Source organism: Oenanthe melanoleuca, chromosome 3 (genome assembly GCF_029582105.1).
Source record: "Oenanthe melanoleuca isolate GR-GAL-2019-014 chromosome 3, OMel1.0, whole genome shotgun sequence".
Taxonomy (NCBI): Eukaryota; Metazoa; Chordata; class Aves; order Passeriformes; family Muscicapidae; genus Oenanthe; species Oenanthe melanoleuca.
In genome coordinates, this window is record NC_079336.1 from 22365963 (window position 1) to 22387353 (window position 21391).

The 21391-nt window shown below is 40.7% G+C and overlaps 1 protein-coding gene across 1 annotated transcript in view; it reads right to left on the reverse strand.

Annotated features, from left to right (window-relative positions):
* Window positions 1-5910: 5910 nt before the first annotated feature.
* Window positions 5911-21391, reverse strand: part of GCLC (glutamate-cysteine ligase catalytic subunit) — a 19267-nt gene continuing 3786 nt past the window's right edge. Inside the window, exons 2-13 of the mRNA XM_056486400.1 lie at window positions 20801-20880; window positions 20573-20709; window positions 17807-17881; window positions 16812-16928; window positions 15861-15999; window positions 15216-15328; window positions 14463-14555; window positions 13636-13740; window positions 11454-11535; window positions 11254-11357; window positions 11041-11161; window positions 5911-7589 (exon numbers count right to left, since the gene is read on the reverse strand). Coding sequence (XP_056342375.1) covers window positions 7384-7589; window positions 11041-11161; window positions 11254-11357; window positions 11454-11535; window positions 13636-13740; window positions 14463-14555; window positions 15216-15328; window positions 15861-15999; window positions 16812-16928; window positions 17807-17881; window positions 20573-20709; window positions 20801-20880 — 1372 coding nt within the window. The 3' untranslated portion in view covers window positions 5911-7383. The remainder of the gene's footprint in view (window positions 7590-11040; window positions 11162-11253; window positions 11358-11453; window positions 11536-13635; window positions 13741-14462; window positions 14556-15215; window positions 15329-15860; window positions 16000-16811; window positions 16929-17806; window positions 17882-20572; window positions 20710-20800; window positions 20881-21391) is intronic.

A 21391-nucleotide genomic window follows, 5' to 3' on the forward strand; every position in this document is an offset into this window, starting at 1 on the left:
GAAGTCTTCCTTCATGATGTTAAATATTGAGGCATTTTAAGAGAACTATTGTGTGGCTCATACCCATGTCAGCTTCCCAGGTTTTTTGTGTCTCTCTCACCACCTGGGTAGTGGAAGCAGGCACAGCCTCCCACTTTGCATCCCATGGGTGTGGGACTGCTGACATGGAGCTGCAGAGGGGCAGGCAGGCAGGGTAAAATCGGGAGGCAGAGCTTACTCAGGAGCCAAAGAAGCATAGGATAGGAGACTCAACCGTGGAGATGTGCCTCTTGGGGAGAGGAGGGGCAGGAAGGGTGTGGTGCTGAAGGAGAAGGTAAGGCTGGCAGACAGGGAAGTAATGATGAAGCTAGCCTTTTTCCCTGGAAAACGTTTTTGCAGTTCCTCTTGGCTAGATTTAGCTTTCCTTCTTTTTGCTTCTTCCCAGGAGCAGGCAAGCTCCTGGGAACACTGGAACAGAGAAGCTGGGATATGCTGGGTACATGTGATGCAGATTTGTTTTCCCTTTCCTATCCCCACAGAAATTATCGGGCAAGTTTCAAAACTGGGAACTTGGTGTTACGTCAGTATTTCCTGCCCCATTGAAAGAGTTTTTGAAAGTAGCTGCTAAAACACCAGTTCCTGTTGTAGGGCCTGTTGTAGCTGCTGATCTCCAGCTGGAGGTATGCCATGAAGACTGAGCACTAGTGCTCAGTGATTTCTGCAGTGTCTGTAAGGTCCTCTTGGAGGCATATGCCACCTGTGGTGTCCCAGGACAGCCCAGAAGGGTTTTTTCATGACAGGTATTGGAGAATCCCTAATCTGTCTGATTTTTGAGCCAGTGGGCTCCACCAGTAAAAGTTGTTTACAAGGAAGTTGCTAACACAAACCAAGTTTATACACACGCTGTATTTGTTGATAGTAAAAGATAGGAAACAGGTGGGCAAGGCTGTCACTATGTCATCTCTCTGAAACTCTAGGCACAGCCAAGGAAAAAGTTGTAAAGACAGTGCAGCTTCATTAACAAATTTATCACAATGCTTTACACTTTAGTTGCAATTAGAGCATCAGACTCACCACCTCACGCCGTCCTGCGGGCACTTCTAGGCTCACATCGTACCTTTGGTTGCCGTATGTCAGCTGTGAGGCGCTGCAGCATTTCATTGCAACAGCAAATGTGCTTGGCACCAAAGTTTTGACACACTACCGAACTCTGTTGGCTGCATCAGGACAAAAGGAGATAAACACCCCCTTTCAGGATGAAAGCAGAGCTGGAAAGCGTTAACCATTTTGCTGATGTCCTGACAACTACTGTGCCTGGCAGATGATCCCCTCTGGGCAGCATGGTCCTGGACGAAGTGTTCCTTTCCCCCGGAGAGCAGCTTGCTGTGGTATATCTTGAAAACTAATATAGAGCTTTGTACAAACATATGAGTACAGAAGGCATTCAGCGACAAACACAGCAGCCTGCTGGGGTTTTCCCTTGTTGCACAGTTGTAATCCCCTAAATTTCTAAGTTTCCCTTCTGTTCTGTGGATTTTGATTTTCTGAGGCAGGATGAGAAATGTTTTGTCCTAGCACTGTGTTTGGGCTCAGGGCAAGCATCACACTTTATCGGTTAAAAGCAAGGCCAAACATGCCACGTTTCTGGAAGCCAGAGTCACAGCTGGAGGGACTGAAATGGGATGCCTGGCTACCTTCTCCCTTCCTAACTATGCCACTTCTTTGAGTCCCTGTGGCCTGAGTGGGAATGGTCAGATACTGATGACACCTCATATGCTGTGATGAGTAGGAAGTGGAAAGTCAGAATGAATTTCCAGGGACATGTGGGCACTCCCTTCTGGAGCTCTGCTTTTCACATGCATCTCCGGAAATGGCTGCATCCCTACCCCACAAGAAGCTGTGGGATGTGTGCCAGTTGGACTGCACTGGAAGTAAAGGGAAAAAGACAAAAATCTGAAATATGTTTTTTTGTGCCATTCTCTGAGGAGGCCCAGACAGATTTTTTTTTTTTTTTTTTTTTTTTTTTTTAACAGTGAGTGAAGTTTGTTGTCTAGAAAAGATTATTTTAAGAGCAAACTGCATTTAAAAGGGGAATTCACCTCTTCACCTCACAGGGTTGTTCAGGATGTGTCACGTCCGGAAGCACTGGAATGTTACATGTTTTAATTTGGACCATGGCAGTTTTGCTCCCAGCGAAACCAAAGGCTGGCAAGGGACACGCTGGTCTGGACTACTCTTTAAATACACACAGAGGTCTGCCCTGCTTATGGGGCATCTACAGAGCACACCTGCCTGGAGGCTTCTGGCTGGGGTGTCCCCAGGCAGCCCCACCACTGGCTTCAGCTGCCCTTTGCCCCTTCCCAGTGGGAATGCAGCAGGGATAGAGAGGAATTACCACTGCTCTGCTGTGCAACCCCACTAGGAGGAGTTCATAGGCTAAACCCATGAGTAGCAATTTGGGCATAAATCCAGAGGATTTGGACCTGAATACCACTGCAGCTCTGGCTCCTTTTCCCCATTACTCCATGGAGAACAGCTGTTTTCTCTCCCACCTCACTGCAATGCTTCTTTACCTTAGGAGGACACCTAGGGCTGGCCCTGGGCTTAGCAGTGAGCTTCATCCAACCTCATCCCCGCACCTTGAGCACACCCCAGCGAGTGCCCTGCCTGGCTTGCTGCTCTCTGTGCCAAGGTTATTTCATTTTGCTGGCAATGGTGATGCTGCCGAAGCCCAGGGATCACATTGGAGTTTATATTGCATTGCTCTGGTTCACCCTGCTGGGGACAGAAACTACAGGCAGGAGTGGTTTGTGCTCAGTGGTCCAGTTTGTGTCTGAGACAGAGTACAACAGAGTACAACATCTCCTGCTCTCCACAGTCTGGGGGGTCTGGAGAGCTGGCTGCCAGCTTGGCCTGCCTCCACTAACATCCCATGCCATCCTCTATCCTATTGCTCTTTAGAATCAGATGCCTGTAGCTGATGCCAGTGGGATGAATAATGCACAGGAACACTGTAGAGTGGGATGAAAGGTAGGAAATGTGGGTGATGCCAAGTCTTGCTTCCCTTCAGCAGAGAGGTGTATTTTTTGCTGGAAGGCTTTCCTGTTTTTCATTAGGCAGCTGTGTGACGGTCTCTGGGCATGGAGTCCCAGTCCCTTGCAGTGCCAAGAAAAACACTCTGAGTTCTTGGTCTCTGAATGCCCATGTGGTGAGTAAGCTGGCAAGGATTAGATGTCCAGCTCTGCCCGTGCATGCACGGATGGGAACAGACAGGAAGGAATATAGTCCAACTAGAAAATGGTTGAAGGGAAAGAAGAAACCTAACTGAAAAATGCTGGAGAACTTGAGGTCGTCTTGGCACAGATGCTTCCCCAGCACAAATCAAAGAGTAGGGAGAAAATGGAATCTCTCAGGATGGTAATAGGCTTCTCTCCTTCATTCTTTCCTCCTCCTTGCCCCCAGTCACTTCTTCTGAACACGGTCTGCCAAAGCAACAAACAACAAGCAACTCCTCACTGCCATACAGACTGGCTGTAGTCAAGGCACTGGATAGTAAGGCACTCCATAAGATCTTTCATCAAAATCTGTATCATCACCCTGTACCATCAGATAAAAATCTCCTTTTGATCTAATTGCATTTAATAGGAGCTTGGACTTTTTCCAGAGTAAGAAAAATTGTTGTTGCTTAAATATTTCATAAACTAGCATTTTTCTGGCCAGAACACAAACTCTTAGAAGTTAATGATGAGGAGCCATCATGCACCAACACTATGTTTTTGAGCACAATGTGGCTTGCAGTATTACTTTAACTTTCCTTCACTGGGAAGTGAAGGAAAATTTACTTTTTACTTTCTCACTTTCAGCATGATTTTAGTTTTCCCTTTGTGCCATGTCACAGGGGTGTAACTTTGGAATAACTTTGAGATAGATAACTAAATTAAATGGCTAAATTAACATTGTTTTCAAAGACTGAGAGAAGTGTTTAAAGCCATTTCTTGCTTAACATAAGCCACAGTATCTTGCCCAGTTGTTCAATTCATAGCCAGCATTTACAGTTACACTTTTCTTCGGGAAAGACATTGCTTTGTTCAAAGGGAGACACAATGCTGCTACACAAGCTGCAGAAACTTGCATTTACTGCTCCCACTGCTATACAGAGTGAATTCTCTTACTACAGAGGGAATGGCTAGAAAGTGCTGTAGCCTGCAAAGCCTTCCTGACTTTGTCTAAGATAATCTTAGAAGAAGGAGTTTCCCATTTCTAAGGGAATCTTATTCCAGGGAACACTATACTGGGTTCACACAGCCCCGTTTTGGTACTGGGTGGGCTATAGGGGTGACTTCTGTGAAAACCTGCTGGAAATTTCCTCCATGTGCAACAGAGTCAATGACAGATGGCTCCAAGGTGGACCTGACACAGGCAGAGCCCATCATCAACAGTGGTAGTGCTTCTGGAATAGTATATTTTTAAGAAAGGGAAAAAACTCCACAACAGCACTCAGCTGGAAGAGGGGAGTGAGAATATGGGTGAGAAACAACTCTGCAGACACCAAGGTCAGAGAAGAAGGAAGGGGAGGTGATGTTCCAGGTGACAGAGCTGAGATTCCCTGCAGCCTGTGGTATAGCCCATGGTGAGGCAGCTCAGCTCCTGCAGCCCATGAAGGTGCATGGGGATGCAGAGATCCACCCGCAGCTCCTAGAACCCCCAGCAAAGCAGATGGATGCCCAAAGGAGGCTGTGATCCTGTGGGAAATACACAATGGCACACACTCCTGGCAGGACCTGTGGCCCTGGGGAGAGAGGAACCCAGGCTGTAGCAGATTTGCATTACTCCCAGAAAGGCAAGCTGCTTGCAAAGGAGACACATTTTAAGGATGTAGGCCATGATAAAAGCATGTCTATAATAATCCAGAAACTAAGACATTTGAAAATAAGTAGTCTGACACAAGAGAAAACTGGCATCAGAGTTCACAGCATCAAGACCTCTGGAGATTACAATGGGATCCCCTAGCTGAAAGCTGAGTGGGAGGCATGAAACATGTTACTAGGGCTGAACTGTGTCCAACACAATGATCACTGGAAGTGCCACAGTTAAAGTCTTTGGGCAAGGAATCAATCACAGTTCACCTCGGGTGCCTGATACTTCTTCCCCTCCCTTTGCTCACATGATTGTTGGAAAGGTCATTATCTCCATGAAAGCACTTCATGACTGCAGAACTGAAAGTCCTGTATGCATAGCCCAAAGGAGTTTCTCATGCTCTCTGCAAAAGGTCAACCAGGGCTTGAGGCTTGCACTAGGGTTTGCTTCTCTACCTCAGAGTGGACACAGATACAGCAGAGCCACCTCAAAGCTGTATTCAAAGACAGTGGCAGCTTGCTCCTGTCCCTGCAGCAACTCTGGTTTGCGCTGACAGCCTTCACCACACGGTAAAGGACAGGCTGGAACACATACCTGAGCTCCTTATCTAGTGAATGTACAATGCTTAGACACTGCAACCACGTCTCAAAACACAACAGCACCTCTGTGTTTGATCTCACTCATCCCTTCTGGAAACTCGTGTGCAAGAAGTCAGGAGGGAAACTTCCAGCCACAACTTTTAAGGCATCACGACAAAATGTTCTCTGACTTACAGGACACATAGTTGGCCAGAAGGGTGATTCAAAGTTAACTGAAAGGGAATAAGCTATTGATGCAGTACCAGCAGAAAAGCATTCCAATTGTTTTTAGGGGTTTTCCAAACATAGTGGCTCATGCTGTGCAATCAGACAGCAAGGACTTCTTTGCTGTAGGAGTGTCAGACCCTTTGTCTGAGTCCTGAGAAACTTCACTGTGAATAAAATGAGTCCGGGTGAGTTGTACTTGCCAGGTATGCAGCTCCTTCTTTTTTTGAATATGAAAATGTGGGTTCAAGTCATGCAAGTGACCAACACATACTGCAAATTTTATTTTTATTTCCTTATTACAGAAACTAAATTAGCATATGCCTACATCTTCATTAAAACGAATTCATCACTGCAGGAAAAGAGTATTCTTTTTATATTCTAAAGCACACCTGTGAACACAGAACAAAGTGTAATTCAGTACATAAAAGCTTCTTGGTGCACCTCCCACTGCAGTTTCTCCACTAGTTCTTTCAAAAAAATCATTACATCTTAGGTATTTATATAGGCTTCCTTTAAGCTTCGCATCTTCTACCCCTAATGCAATTCACTTTTAGAAATCAGTTAAGAAGCTAAATCAAAAAGGCCCTTAAGTTTGCTTTATTTACAGGTGCAATGTCTGAATTTAAGTATAGTCACTCCCAGCACTGGCTTCCAATTCAAAGAATTAGTGCATTCCAAAATTTCTATTTCAACTGTTTTCTAGAGGGGATTAAGTTGTCCATAACTAGAGCTATGTAGGTAACCCCAGCCACCTACATAAATTACCTTACAGAAAAAAACATGCTGACAAAATTATTCATAATTAGCAAGATGACAAAATGAGAAACTCAGCCTTCAGCAAGAATGGACAGAATTTTGGATTTGTGCTGCAGTTGCTGTTGACTGTGGGAACAGCAACACTGTGGGAGAGCAGTCAAACAGGCTGAAGTCCAGAGCAGATGTCTCTGGTTCCTTTGTGAAGAGAGCTGTATGTCCAGCTCTATTTCTTCCTCTCTTTCGACACATCTCCCATTACTACTTTTTTGTGAAATCATCAGGCAGATTTCTGAACTGAGACAGCATACAGCTTATTTTAGAGGGGAAGAAATTAACTGTGCCTCTGCAGGCAGGCTGACTTGCATTATCTGAATAAGGACAGATCTGTTCCTCTGAGTTTTACAGTTTACAAGTGGATGCAGGTCTTGTGGCAACTGAGAAACTGCTGTAAGATTAACAACTGGGATGCACATATATTTGTCTGTTCTTACATGGAAGGAAGAAGTATCTGTGATTCAGGTAGATCCAGAAGGATTTTTCTTTCTTACACAATAAGGTAAATTACTTAGCACATTCCAGGTTAAAAGAATTACAGTAAACATTCAGTAACTGGAATGCATATATTATACAAGTACCATTACATTTACAAAGCTGTTCATGACAATTTTTCTTTCTATATTAAGCATATAAAAGTTACAAGCTAATTCACAATAACCTTAGTTACAATGTTATTAAAATACATTGATGTTAATCATAAAAATATTTTACTATTTACATGTATATTGTATAAACCTTAACAATAAGAATATGCCTATTTTAGGATGCCTCAAACCAATATTTAGGCAGATTGGCCCATTTTATAGTGCAGTATCCCTGTTTTGGTCTTCACACCATGAAACTTTACCAGATTCACAGTATTTTTGCTAGTGCTTTGCTAAAAGGCTTAATCTTTTAATTATTTAAGAAGCATTAATTCATTTATTCATTACAAAGAGTCAGTTTTGTTTCCACTTTGTTTCTTATTAAACCCTGCCCCTAACAGTTCAGGACACTCTGCCTGGCCTTGAGCGATTTGGTTGCATTTCCACATAAGGCTGTAATTAATTTCATCAGTTATCACACTGTCTTGCTTGTAGTCCGGATGCTGTGCGATGAATTCCCTCATCCATCGAGCAACTGTCATTAGTTCTCCTGTGGGCAAGAGGAAATTAAATTTCACACTTTATACATCTAATCTAGCAGCAGAACATCTGGAGTTCTGTGCACTGTATACACAATGAGTAGTCCATGCTTTCAGGAGAAACACATTCTTATACTTTTTGGTTTTCAAGTATGGCTATACTGCAGGCATAGTTAAGCTGATATATCCCTGATGGTCTAAAAGCCACTTATCTGGTGCAATTTTCCAACTTTCAAATGTTCCAATGACATAATGCAGAAAGAAGTAGCAACTGGAACAGGTGGTATTGACAGATTGTACAGCAGAAGGTCTTAAACACTTCATTTAACAAAGAATCTGGCTAAGATGAATCAACAGACACCTCTGCACTACTACACTTATATAAATGAAGTTGATAGTTGATCCATCCAACTGAGCTGCTAGTTTTGATCAGTAAACCTTGGCTTACTATTCTTTCTCTCTCTGGCAGCTACTCTAGCAAAAAGTAGGTTCCCAAATATACCAACTTCTGGTTTGTACACAGTGCCTCTGCTTCACTCTACAGTTCTTGGGTTGGTCAGCAGGTACCTAAGGGTCCCCAGCACATCTATACTGGGTTACTGAATGACACACACCACTTGCAGGAGACTGGTATGCCCAGGAAGTAGCAGCTGGGAGCTGGCTGGACATCAGTGTCTAGCTGCTGAATCTTGCTCCTGAATGCAGCACATGCAAGCAAATCTTGGCTACTACAAGTTTAAGGTAACTCTGACAGTTAAGCATTAAGATGGGCTAATGGGATGCTCAAAGAGCCTAAAAAAACTTTCACTGCTAGCTACTGGAATATCAGCTTTGCTGTGAGAGTGGAAAGAGTCAAGGGTTTCCACTACAGAAGTCTTTGGTTTAAGAATATTATAAAAAGCAAGAGGAATCAAGTTAGAGAAAGCATGAAGGAACACACAAATAAAAAAGTAGAAAGAATCCAACACTACTTAAAAATATCCTAGCAGTGGTTTTGAATAGATGTACATGGAAGACAAATGAGAAAAATTGCAGAAAGTACTGGAATAAAAAGCAGAATAAAAAAGGTTACTAGAAGTTAAAATGTGCTTCAAAAACCAGAAGTAATGTTTTAAATGAATGAGGTCAGAGTTTACACTTCTACATATGAGGGCAGGAAAAAAATTATCCAAGAGGCTTTATTTGTCGAAGGCACTAAAATCTCAACATGAAAACTTTCTGACACGAATGAGAAGCAGGGGGCCTGCAAGAAAGTCAGTGGAGTCAGGAGGTGAGTGAAGGTTATAAAGAGACATGTTTGAAGGGCAAGCCGTGCAGGCATCAGTGCTGGAGGAGCTGGGGAGTGTCCAGTGCACATCAACACAGACACCTAGTGGCCAGGCAGCCCAGGCACTTCCCATCCTTGCCCCACTCTACCCTGCACACCTTCACTGGGAGCACAGCCTGCAACTCTCTAAAGTACGACAGGAGTATGGCACTGCTGACTGACGAAAGGTGTGACACCTTCCAGGCAAGGAGAGGCAAAGGGAACTGTAAATTCAGGAGCAACCATATATCTGGAGAAGTCCACACAATTATGACAAGTGAGTAGATAACACAATCCTGCAACACAGGAACTAGAAGTTGTATCATGGAATAACTGTGAAGAGCATTTAGACATGAAAAACTACAGAATTAATTTTTTTCAAAACACATATAATAGAACTGTGTCATTTCTTATTGTATGACTTTAGAGGGACCAGAAGTGTAACTGCTTCAAGAAAGGTAAGGCAAATATCACAGCAATCACATCTGCGAATGCTGATCAAGCTCTGTGATTACTGTGCTGCAGGCAGCCAGGAGAGCACACCAGGACAAGGACCACTTGATGCTGCCACCTCAGTACTGCTTTCATTAATATTTGGTGGTCAGCAGCTGCAGATCCATAGTCTCACTGAGTGGTGGCAGTCACACACCAGCTATACGAGACCAGGAGGGTAATACCTTGCTGTGCTGCACAAGAAGAGGTGACTGAAGCTCAAAGGAATTATGCTGGGGCAAGGTTACAGCCACAGCAGCTAAGGTGTCAGTGGTCTTAACCCGTGAGTGCTGTGTTCAAAATTTGAGAAATCTGAAAGATGGCCACTCTTTGTGGATATGACTCATACTAAACACGCTGCAGATCAGGAACATTTCATTTAAGATCAAGAGTAAACTTGAATAATCCAAAGCTCACTGAGAAACATCATGGCACAGTAATACAATACCTAAATGCTTTTTTATTCTGTGGATTCTAGTTCTTAAGAAGCCTCATTTAAAAGTCTTTTCAGTTCGTAAGAGCTGAAGTATGTCACAGATTTTAAGTCTGTGTAAATACAAGAGCTGACTTTTTCAATGAGTGTAACTGCACCAGCTGGGGTTGGACCCAGGTCACTAGACCTTAGGAAAAAGATTCCGTTAGAGTTATGGATTCATTGTTTTCTCAAGACCATTTCCCTAAAGGAGAAAAAACCCAAACAAATCAACAGACAAGGGAATGTTTTAAAACATGTTACCATTTTGAAGAACTGCTAAAGTAGTGAATTACCAGATAAGACAAAATACCAATTTCCGCCTCAGCTTTAGAAAGGTCTTTACCTAGAAGCTTCTACAGCAATCTTCAAGAATTAAAAAGGAATGTAACACTTTAGTTTAAAACTTGGGGGGTGGGGGAAGAAAAAAATTCTTGACTTGTGAGTCTAAAATTAACCATCTAGCTAAATTTACATCAATGCAGTTATACAGGGGATTTACAAGAAAAAGTCAAAAAGCTGCTGCAGATTGAGCCAAGCTCACAGTTCTGCCTGTATCTTTTACTCATTATACTGCTGCATTTTAAGAAGAAGCAGAGTGTCATTATACACCTGTCTTGAAAAACATTGCAATGTGAGAAAGACAGTGCAAGAGCCTGCTCTGCTCTGCCTTGAAGGAGTTCTGCTACTTACAGAAGGTCTTTCTTATCAGTGAGCTAAAGTTTAGGTCCCATGATCTAGCAGACCTGAGTTTAGACTTATGAATGCTTTGGAGCAGTAAGCTTTTGGAGTAGTATCAGGCAAGCTATCAGACCCAGCCTCAAATACTCTTAAAATGCTCAAGTGACAGGGCAAAGTGGAATAGTGTATGTTTAAATTACTACAAAGTAGACAATACAGTGGTAAAACCAGCAGTAAACAGTGCTGAAAAGCAAAATTGAGGACTGGGTATATACTACCCTCTAAACCATGACTGTTACTCTATCAGTTATTCCTAATTTAAGTTCTAAAATGGATCACTAAACATTAAAAATCAAAATTAGACAGAACAAGATTTAACCCAGAGAACACAATCCAGTCTTTTGCTCTAATGATTCAATAGCTAATGAAACATCCACAGCTCCCATCAGTCTTATCCAATTCAAAGTAGAAAAATGCCAAGAAAGTCAATGTCAGAAAATGTCAACCATACCAGAGGCTCTCTTTTTTATTAGCTTCAGATAATTTAGGATGGTGCATCTTGTATCCACATCCACTTCCATGTTTTCAAGATAGGAATTCAAAATTGGGATCAAACCAGGAAAGACTCCTTCCTGTGTAAGAGAACAGAATCAGTATTAAACACACTCAGTCTGGTTTCTGGGAGGGTAGAATACAATGTGTTCCAGGTAGAAGAGGCTATGACCTTCCCATTGATAATTGTATCAATGCTCATTAAGGTGTATTCTTCTGTGTTGGTGCCTGTCCCATTCTGTGCAGAGCCACATCCATCCACAACAGCATTTCCACCTTCATGCGTGACAAAGGGAAAGGAAAAAATGGTTAAAAGGCAAGACACGTGCTAAACATCCACAACAGTGTTAGTCATATTACTTGAGGTGATACCTTTGCATATATCTTTTCTGAAGTAGAACATTCCCTGTCGTACAGCATCTCTTTTCTGGGCCACCTTCATGTTTTCATCCACCTGGCAAAAGAAGTATTTCAGAGATCTGTGACATTTTAGAAAAGTAGGATTCTACCAAACTGTCACAATTGAGTTTCGTAAGTTGAAACATCTAGTACATTTCTTACTATTTCATCACACAAGGTCAAGCTGCGAAGCTAAGTTTTATTTAATTCTTCAGTGGTCAGGACAAACCCACGAAAAGATGACATTTTATGAATCTGGGTCTCCAGCAGAATAGGCAATGGTATCATGTTAGAACATGCTATGCTAATTTGACTTTGGATGAAAACACAGGAACAGTTACAATTAACAGGTTGCATCCCTTCTAGCAGATTTCTTTGCATATTTAGATGCAATTTAAATATGTACGGAAGAAGAAAATTTCAATTTCCCTAGCCATAACTTCCTGTTTTTATTAACAAAATCATCACTGTCTTTAAAAGAATTATCAACTGTAGTAATAAACAAACTTTCAGAAACAGTATTCAAGTAAGTTTGTATGGGAATTGTATCTGTTCCATTCCCAAACATCTGTTAGATATTTAAACTAAAATTCCTAGCAAAAAAGTTCTAAATTTCTGGCTTCTTGACAGTCCTCCAAACTATGTTTGCTCTGCAATAAGCATTGCTCTGTCTTTCTCTACGGAAGATTATGTCCAAGTTCTTTAGCTGGTGTGTTCTCAGGGAATTAACATTATACTGCTTTTGGACATTAGCTTTACCATATTGTCTTCAGAAAAAGAGATATAATTTGCTGAATTCTTTGTCTGATCTTTACCTAAAGGCTATAAGCAAAATCTTCACTTACTTCTTACTTTCCAAACATTTATTTTCAATTAATTTTATATTATGAAACCTATTTAAACAAAAGGTTGTTTTGAAAGTTTGAGAGAACTCCAGCCCCAGCTGATGAGCATTCAACCAGACAGCCAAGATTAGTGTGAGATTAGCCCCATAACCCCCTATTATTTTACTTGAAAGAGGCAGGCTTACCAATGGTTGTGCAATTCTGTGTTGCATTACCTGCCAAATTGCTTGGCAAGCTCCAGCAATTTTAAGCCCCCCAGCCCTCCAATTCTGTTCAGGTTCTTTCAGCACCTGATCTCTTACTCACTCTTAACTGGTAGTTAAAAATTTTGTGCTTTTGAGACACTCAAACAACAATGTTTAGATTACACAAAATTATGTGTAATCTAAGTGCTAAACTGCTGCGTTATTTATGCAGTCTGAACTCCCTGACATCTTCTTTTAGAAGTCATACCAAATCATACCATGTATGGATGGTATGATTATTGTAAATTTATGACTTCAGTATTTTTCTCCTTTTTAATTAAAAAAACTATGGCAACCACAGGATACTATAGCTATGCTGGATTTTTCAGCATAGTGTCAAAAGCCTTCTGCCCTACAAGATCTTTTGAAAAGTTACCTGTACCATCGCAGGAATATCCATCTAAAAAGACATTTTTTGGTCAAGTGCCTCAGAAAGAGGACATGCAAGGACAGTTTCACACAAAATAGTTCAGCAATTGTGAGGGCAAGATTAAGGAAAAAGTACATTTTGCATGGCTTGTCTGCATAAGGACAAGTCACAGTTGGTGACCAGAATAAGCAGTATTTGTTTCCACTCAAATCCTGTGTAACACTAAGCATGCTGAACTCCTCCTTTCTCTCCCCACCACATAAAAACAAAACAGAGTAAGAGCATGAGACACAGGCAACATTCATATTAATGTAAGTCTAAAGTTTTTATTTTGACTTCCACCGGTTATTTTCCCCCTGCATGTAAAATGGGAGAAACATACCCTTTTCCCAGCCTCAAAACAGCCTTGTGACAATGGTATTTCTCAACGTTTCTGCAGCAGTTAGACACTGCTAAGCATCAGAGAAATTCCTACAGCACCTGTCTATGTTTAATTCCATGAGACAGTAGTAAAATATTTGTTTAATATTGTAGAGTTTAAATTAATTCAAAGTACAGACAAAAACTGACTGGAAAATAAAAATGACTGTTCTATAAGTGGACAAGTATTATTTCCTAGATTGCAGGGGATAAAAATCAGACTTGATGCAAATCCATTGCATTTAGCTTTAATATATCTGATCTTTCACACCTACCTTGGACAAAGGAATGAGAAAATCCAGTTTATATGACAGAATCACTCTGGTTAGCAATACCACAAACACAACATACGCAGAGTTTTCAAAGTCTGTCAACTGGACCTAGACATGAAAAGAGTAGAGATGCAATTACTTTAGTGGGGACACACTGATGCCAGGCCAGTCTGGAGCAGTTTGACTCGGATGTTGGTGCTGGTACTTGTGTTCACACACACTGTACTCGCCAAGGCTGATGCACATGCGCAGTCACCAGCAGTGACTTCCAGTGCACAATGCACGCGCACGCTTCAGCAAACCCAGCCCTGCAATTCAATGCAAAGCACACTGGTGTTTCAAAAGACAAATAACCTGCACCTTCAGGCTCTCTGTCTAATTGCGGAAGTATAGCAGCTTTTAAATTTCCACTCTAAAAGGATTAAATTCAGAGAGCTTAGAAACAGACAGCTATAGAATAAAAGCACTTGTGAAAAAAACAAAACTGTGACAGTGGAATTGTTCAGTACCAGGAAATGTACTGGAGAAATACAGTCCCTAGAAGCTAAATGGGGCTTTGTTTACTGCTGCTTTAATAAAAGCCTAATTCCTTTCCCCATCACCCCAAATCCATTAGCATGCGTTGATGTGCTGCAGTGGATTCTCCTGTCAGTTACATTCCCACAGTCCGTGTCTGATTAAATACTGCTGTCCACTTCACTTGCATCTAGCAAATCAAAGGGGAGAAAACACAGCACAAGTAATAGGAGTTTGATACTGGATGGCAGAATGCCTGGTACTTTTCCACTTAAAAGGAAATGTGCTCTTGTACATACTAATGTCTTCCTTACCTCCATAGGTCTGAACTCCACTCTCCATCCAATATCTGAATTTGGAGGTGGTGGCTTAAACCTCATTGTCTGCCAGTTTGTAGACTGAATATTCTGCAAAGCACATGAAATAATCTGTCACAATCAAGATGCACATCATTCTACCATATAATCGAAGAAAGATAAGCAGATAACTAGAGTCCTAGTGTTTTCTGTAGAACAGCATAGCAGGTTAGAGAAGTGGTTCTAAAGTAAGCACTGTAACTTCCTAAAGCTCACAGTACAACTACCTGTCCTAGGAGCAAATATGTTGTACTTTCTCATGCTATTTTGGTTCAATATTAGGTACAAGACACTAAGGGATGGGCATGGAGCTAACTTTATTTTTTTCATGAGGGGCTGACACATCCTGAACTAAAAAGGCCTAATATTACCACAGCTATTACCTCATAAAGCTGTAAAAGAGAGATTTCTACATAAATAAAATACAAACCAGTTTTCAGGAAGCCTTAAAAATTGACAGTTCCCCATAACATTTATATACATTGCTATAATTTAGGCTCTTCATATTTTATTTGGTTCAAAGTTTAAGCCATCAACTTCTAAATAAAAGATAAAACGAATAAATGAATGTGCTTATAACTGCAAAGTCATACGCTAAAAAGCTAGCTGAAGTGAAAAATTAATGAAAAAATCTTAGCTAATACAATTAAGTAGTATTTTAAAAATAAGCAATTATATATGTTTATTAGATTCCTCTAAATCAAACATAACCTCAAAATGGTCGGATTCATTTGCATCATCTAGATGTATTTTCTCCTCAAACAAAGTCAGTGGGTCTCGAATGAACAAGTGTGCAATATGCTGTGCCAAAAGGTGGTCAATACCTACAAGATGAAAATTCAAACAAACAATTCATACATATCAAAACAGGCTCTAGGAATTTTTTTTTACAAGAGTGAAAATATCTAACACTGCAATGCTACTTCAACCCACCACATCCTGTTAAAGTGATGACTTCAGGAAGGAAGGAAATGATTAAAATAAGAAAAAAACCCAAAACGAAACAGGTTCTTGTTTGGAAATGGCAGCTGAATATTGGTGTGGCTGTCATTCTTCCTGTTTTCTGATGCATTCTATGCCATGTTTCCTAAAGCAGTTTGGCTCTCTCCATAAAAATAAAACATTAATTCCAGCTTGAGAAACTCAATTTGATCCATTAGGGACAGTTTCTGTTACAAATGAATCCTTTTTCAAAAACCCTCAATCCTTTTTAAAACACTCTGCACAGATACTTCTTCCGTAGGAGTCACTCTGAGGGCTGCACTATGTTTGTAACAAACAAGAACAAAAACATAAAATATCCCCACACACTGCAAACATAATTCTTAACCTGCTCATAATGAAGCAAACACTTACCTTCCTTTATTAGCTGCTCGTAGATATCTTTGTCTATTGTCAAATCAATGTCATTGTATTTCTCACCACATTCAGATAGATAACTGTCTATGGAATCATATCTGGATTTACTGATTCTATAATGGTTGTTCTTCAGTGGCTATATAATTTAAGAATACAATATTTTAACAGCTTGTTAACAATGTTACCTAAGTTTTGATCACTAAAGACACTTACGTTGAGAATTATTATCCTATTTAAAAAGCCCTACAACCTCAATTAAAATGATTGAAAACACAAGTCTAAAATAGGCTCAATATAAAGTGATTCTGGAATAACGACTATTTTGTTTGCAGACATATATATCTGAAAAAATATCAGTCATCAATCACACATGACTAAAATTCTCTAGAAGTAGAAATGTTTTCCTGATGTAATACACCATTACCCCAAGTACCTAGAAAGCATTAAACACCAATGATTTTACTATGTGCACACTGTTAGAGATGCCCTTAAAACAGGTAGTTCAAGAAATATTTCAAGTAAATTTTTAAAATTATGTAATTTTGTAAGTGCCTTGAATGGAAATTCCTGCTTAGAGAAACTCTACAAGTTCTGATGCCTGGTTCTCTTGATTTAGTTCTAGTTTATACTACACAGCAGCACCCGCTATTTAATCTAGTGCAATTTTTGCCTTTAGGGCTCAAGCATAAATTAGAAAGTTTCATCATGGGGGCCCTTTTCAGCCAGCTAGGGAGACTGGGATTCCATACCTAATTAAAAATATGTATTTGCTAACACAAACTGACCAACCAAGGCGAGTGTTTACACCATCTCTCCTGTATTTACCACAAAGACCATCACATTCCCTCATTAGGGATTCTGATAAGCACAAGCAGGATTTTATACTAAAGGAGATTTAACTTTTTTTGCCTGAAAAAGCCCAGATAGCTGCTAGGTAACATGACTTACCTCTAGGCCTCTCTCCTCCCGCGTTCGATCATCCACGGAAGCAGAGATCACTCCCCAGCGACAGTCAATGTCAGACACGTAGCCTCTGTAGAAGGGAGATGCAGCACTCAAGGCCATCTAAAATGAAACAGCTGCTATCAAAACAGAGGCCAGGCCAAGGAAACAAAGGCAAAATACAACCTGCTGGAAAGAGATCCAGAAGGAACTGAAGGATATATATGCTTCAGTTTAATGTACAGCCAAAGTCCATATGACCAGAAATATCTCAACTGCTACCTCCAAAAAACGCTTGGGTCAAGGGCTAGCATTCCTGAAGTGCCATCTGACACTCTCCAAATGTTCTACCTCTACAAATCAGCATTTAAGAACGCAAAAATGACACTGGCAGAAGCACTTTTGAGACAAATCAGTAAGGATTCTACTTGCTCGCTTCCAAAGTTCACCTGCCAATCATTTTATTTTATTTTTGTTTGGTCAAGCACCTTAGTAACACAGGTGGAATATACTCAGGGCAGGATCAACTCATCATCCAGACCAGACAGATACTTTATTTTCGTAACTCCTAATATAAACAGTTGTTTATGACAACATGCTCATAACAGGGACACATTTAAACAACCCAAGGTGAAACCCTCTGTAACACCAGAGAGTTTTCAACACCAGTTGAAAAATTAAAAATTGTTTTAAGGAGCAAGCTTACCTTGTTTTCATTAAAAACTGCCAAAATCTATTTCTAAAACTATTCAACAAGAGTCTCATGCATGTGGGAGTGAGAGCAGAGGGGAAGAAATAGACACAAGGGCCAAGAAGGAACAGATATTATCTGTTTTGTGGTGTCATTTGCACATTAAATAGTTTACATGACTTGTGGCAACCTAGAAAGTCTCCTCCCAGAGTACCCAATTTGTGAGCTTGCAAGTTGGGTGTTATTTCTTTAATATACAATGGTTTTTGCCACTAAAGAAGAGTTCATCTGTCTGATGTCCATTACTTACCACAATGGGACAAATCGTAGCTAGCTGATCATAGAGATACCTTGCTTCGGAAATGCTGCAAGCCTGAAATGTCACCTGTTGGAAGATGTACAGTTGCTATCAAATTTCTATAATCATACAACAAGCACAGTCTTCCTAGATTTAAAATCAAGTATATAATAAAATTATTTATATACTAAAAATTTTAAGGTTTTTTGTTTGGTTTGTGTGGGGGTTTTCTCCCTCAGTCTTAGATACATTTCTGCCCCACCAATCAGCAGCATTTATATTACAAGCTTCTTTCCATGCCATTTCCATGTTCATTAAAAGATTTCAGACCACAGTGCTTCTAGGGTGAGGCTGAATATACAAACACTTTCCAGAATCAAAGAAAACTGAGTTAACATCTAGAATACACATGTGGGTGAGTAATGCACCTTCAGGAAGTAAGCCAGGAACCTACTTACTTAGAACAACGGTCAGATTCTATTGTAGATTGAACATTTGTTTTATGTGACGCTAATCCTGTTTTAAAGAACATTTCAAGATGCCTTTGATCTTTAAAAACTGTGGGGAAATAAAAGACTATCTATGTATCTGCTCTAACTCTCATTTAAAAAAAAAAAGTTCCGCTTTTTCTGTATTAGAGGCCAGAACTCAGCAAAAAAAGTAGAAAAGAAATATTATTTGCAGAAGGCATTAATGCTTTGGAAGCCCTACCACAGATAGGCCACTGGAATAAGCAACTCCTTTGTAATATTTTTGTGATATTTACTCACAGCAACATCAAACAGAAGACAAATTTCTAGTAGCAGACCTTACCCTCTAGACTTTGCAAACCAACCTTTTATGAATTTAAAAACTTAATGGAGTCATCAGACTCAAAACTCCCTTTGTCTTAGCAGTTTATGTATTCCCAGATCAGAGGAAAACTTAGATAGGAATGTACCCCTTTACCACTATTATAACATTATACAACAGGCTTCAGTTCTAAATCAACATCTCTGTTTGCTGCCTTGAAAAATTCCAGTTGTACACAGGCTTTCCTCTTCCAAGGATAGTAATTAGAGCATCCCACAAAGCAAAAATATTCTTCGCAGCTTGCCACTAGACCAATACTGCACTTCAAGTTTAAAAAAAACCCCAACCAATGAATCTTTCCAAAACTCCTGAGTTCACTGGTGCCTCAGTGATGGATTTTTTGGGGAGTGCTCATGGTGGTGGTATAAGGGAAATTGTTTGTGTTTGTTTTGTCTTTTTAAATCCTAATCCATTATTCATTAAAACATCCTAAATTAGAAAACAGCTGTGCTGTGGAGAAAATATTCGTTCTGTGTCTATCCTTCAAGTGTCCTTTGGTCATGCCTAAAGATGACCAGAGCTGAGAATGACCTTTCACACTCACAAAGTGCTGGAGTTTCAGGAACAGATGCTTGATCAAATGTGGTTTGACCAGTTCATCTGGGACAGTCCTCCAATGAAGATGTTCACTGCTCCAACAGCAGTCTTTGTCCTAGCATCAGCTGGGACAATTAGTTATTTTTCCTAGTGGCTGGGCACAGTTCTGTGTTTTGGATTCAGTACGTGAATGATGTTGATAACACACTGATCTTTTAGTTCTTGCTGAGCAGGTTTTACTCCAAATTAAGGACTTCTCAGTTTCCCATGCTCTGACAGCGAGCAGGTGCACAAGAAGCCAGGAGTGAGCAGAGCTGGGGCCAAAGGGATATCCCATACCATGTGGCATCATGCTCAGTACATAAACTGGGGGAGTTGGTTGGGAGAGGCCAATTTCTGCTCAGGGACAGACTGAGCATTTGTCAGCAGGTTGTAAGCAACTGTACTTCTGAGCACCACTTTCTTCTTGAGTTTTATTCCCCCTCTCTAATTTTCATTACCATTATATTTCATTTTATTTCAATTATTAAGGTATTTTTATCTCAACCCACAAGTCTCATCTTTTTCTGATTTGCCTCCTCATCTCACCAGAGGCAAGGGGGTCTATGTGTGTGTGAGGGAGCAACAGTATGGTACTTATTTGTCTGGCTTTAAACCACAACAGCCCATCTCATGGGCTACACCTAATTAACTGCTCCAGCACAGGTCCCTTCCAGAGGGCTCAGTCTTTCAGGAACTGAGTGCTCCAGCATGGGTACTGTATGGGGTGACAGGTCCTGCCTCCTTCATGTATCCACCTGTTTTGGTGTGGGGTCCTCCAGGGGCTGCAGGTGAATCTCTGCTCCAATGCCAACCTCCTGCCTCACCAAGATCTTCACTTCAGGCTCCATGGGAATCTCAGCTCTGTCCCCTTGAACACCTCACCTCCCCCTGCTTCTTTGCTAACCTTGGTGGCTGCAGAGCTGTTTCTCTTACATATTCTCATTCCTATCTTCACCTGCAGTGCCACTGCACAGTTTCTGTACTTCAGAGGTGCTACCACTGTCACTGGTGGGCTCAGCCTTGGCCAGTGGTGGGTCTGTCTTGGAGCCAGCTGGCACTGGCTCTGTTGGACACACAAGAAGCTTCATTCTCAAGGGAGAAGCACCCTCTCACAGCAGCCCCTGCAGCCCCTCTGCTAGCAAAACCTGGCCACAAAACTCCAATATACTTGGATTTTAAGATTAAAAAATTAGATATATCACCTGTTCTTTTATCTCCCCTTTTGCCACACTGATGTACAATGCATCAGTTGCAGAAATGAAAGTAGACATAAGACAACTCTTGAAAAAAGGGAGGTGTTTACAAAAGACAACGTGCAATAACATCTTGAAAGCAGATGCACTTTACCTGGAGACAACAGTTTCCCATTCCAAAACCCATAGCATCCATATATATGTAATCTGGCTTAGCTGCCTTTGCTGCTTCTCCATCATCATTAGGAAATGTTTCAATGAAAGGCGATGGCGTGTTCTTATCTTTAAATACTGTGTGGAAAATACAGGCACTCAGTAACCCAGAGCATGAGACTAAACAATTATTTTGAAACAGAACAAATATAAGACTGGATTTACTCACTTGGTACATTTATCACAACCTTCTCTCCCCTTCGGTGTCGAATGTTTCTGGTCAGTGTACTATAACAAAAGAAAAAGTTTTTTCAATTATATGAAATTTTCTCTTTATGCAAATATTTTTTCAGCTACTTTCTCAACAATTTTTATGATTTCAGAATGTCAACTTTCTATTTATTTTGAGCACTCTCCTTCAGTATGCTTCTTTTCCTAGTTTTAAGATAGACTGTAAAAGATACAACACTGACTTTTTCTTCAGTAATCAGTCTTATTTTGATGGACTTCACAGTACTGTACTGATAAAACAGTAAGAAATAAAAGGCTACAGACCTGTAGAATACAAGGCCAAGTTAAAAGGTGTGCTTAGTTTTTAAACAGAATGTTTTGTTGTCCAAACTCTCACTTTACAGTGAGAAGTACACTGTCCATTTCAGAGTAACTTGGGCAAGCTACTGAGTACAGAGATGTCACTGTGACATACCTAAGCGAGAGCTGGATTAACTGAGATGGAAGTATTTAGGCACAGGATTTCAAACTGGAAACAATTTTGCAGTAGCAAAATCAACATTTTTTGCCCCATAATAGTGTGGACTAT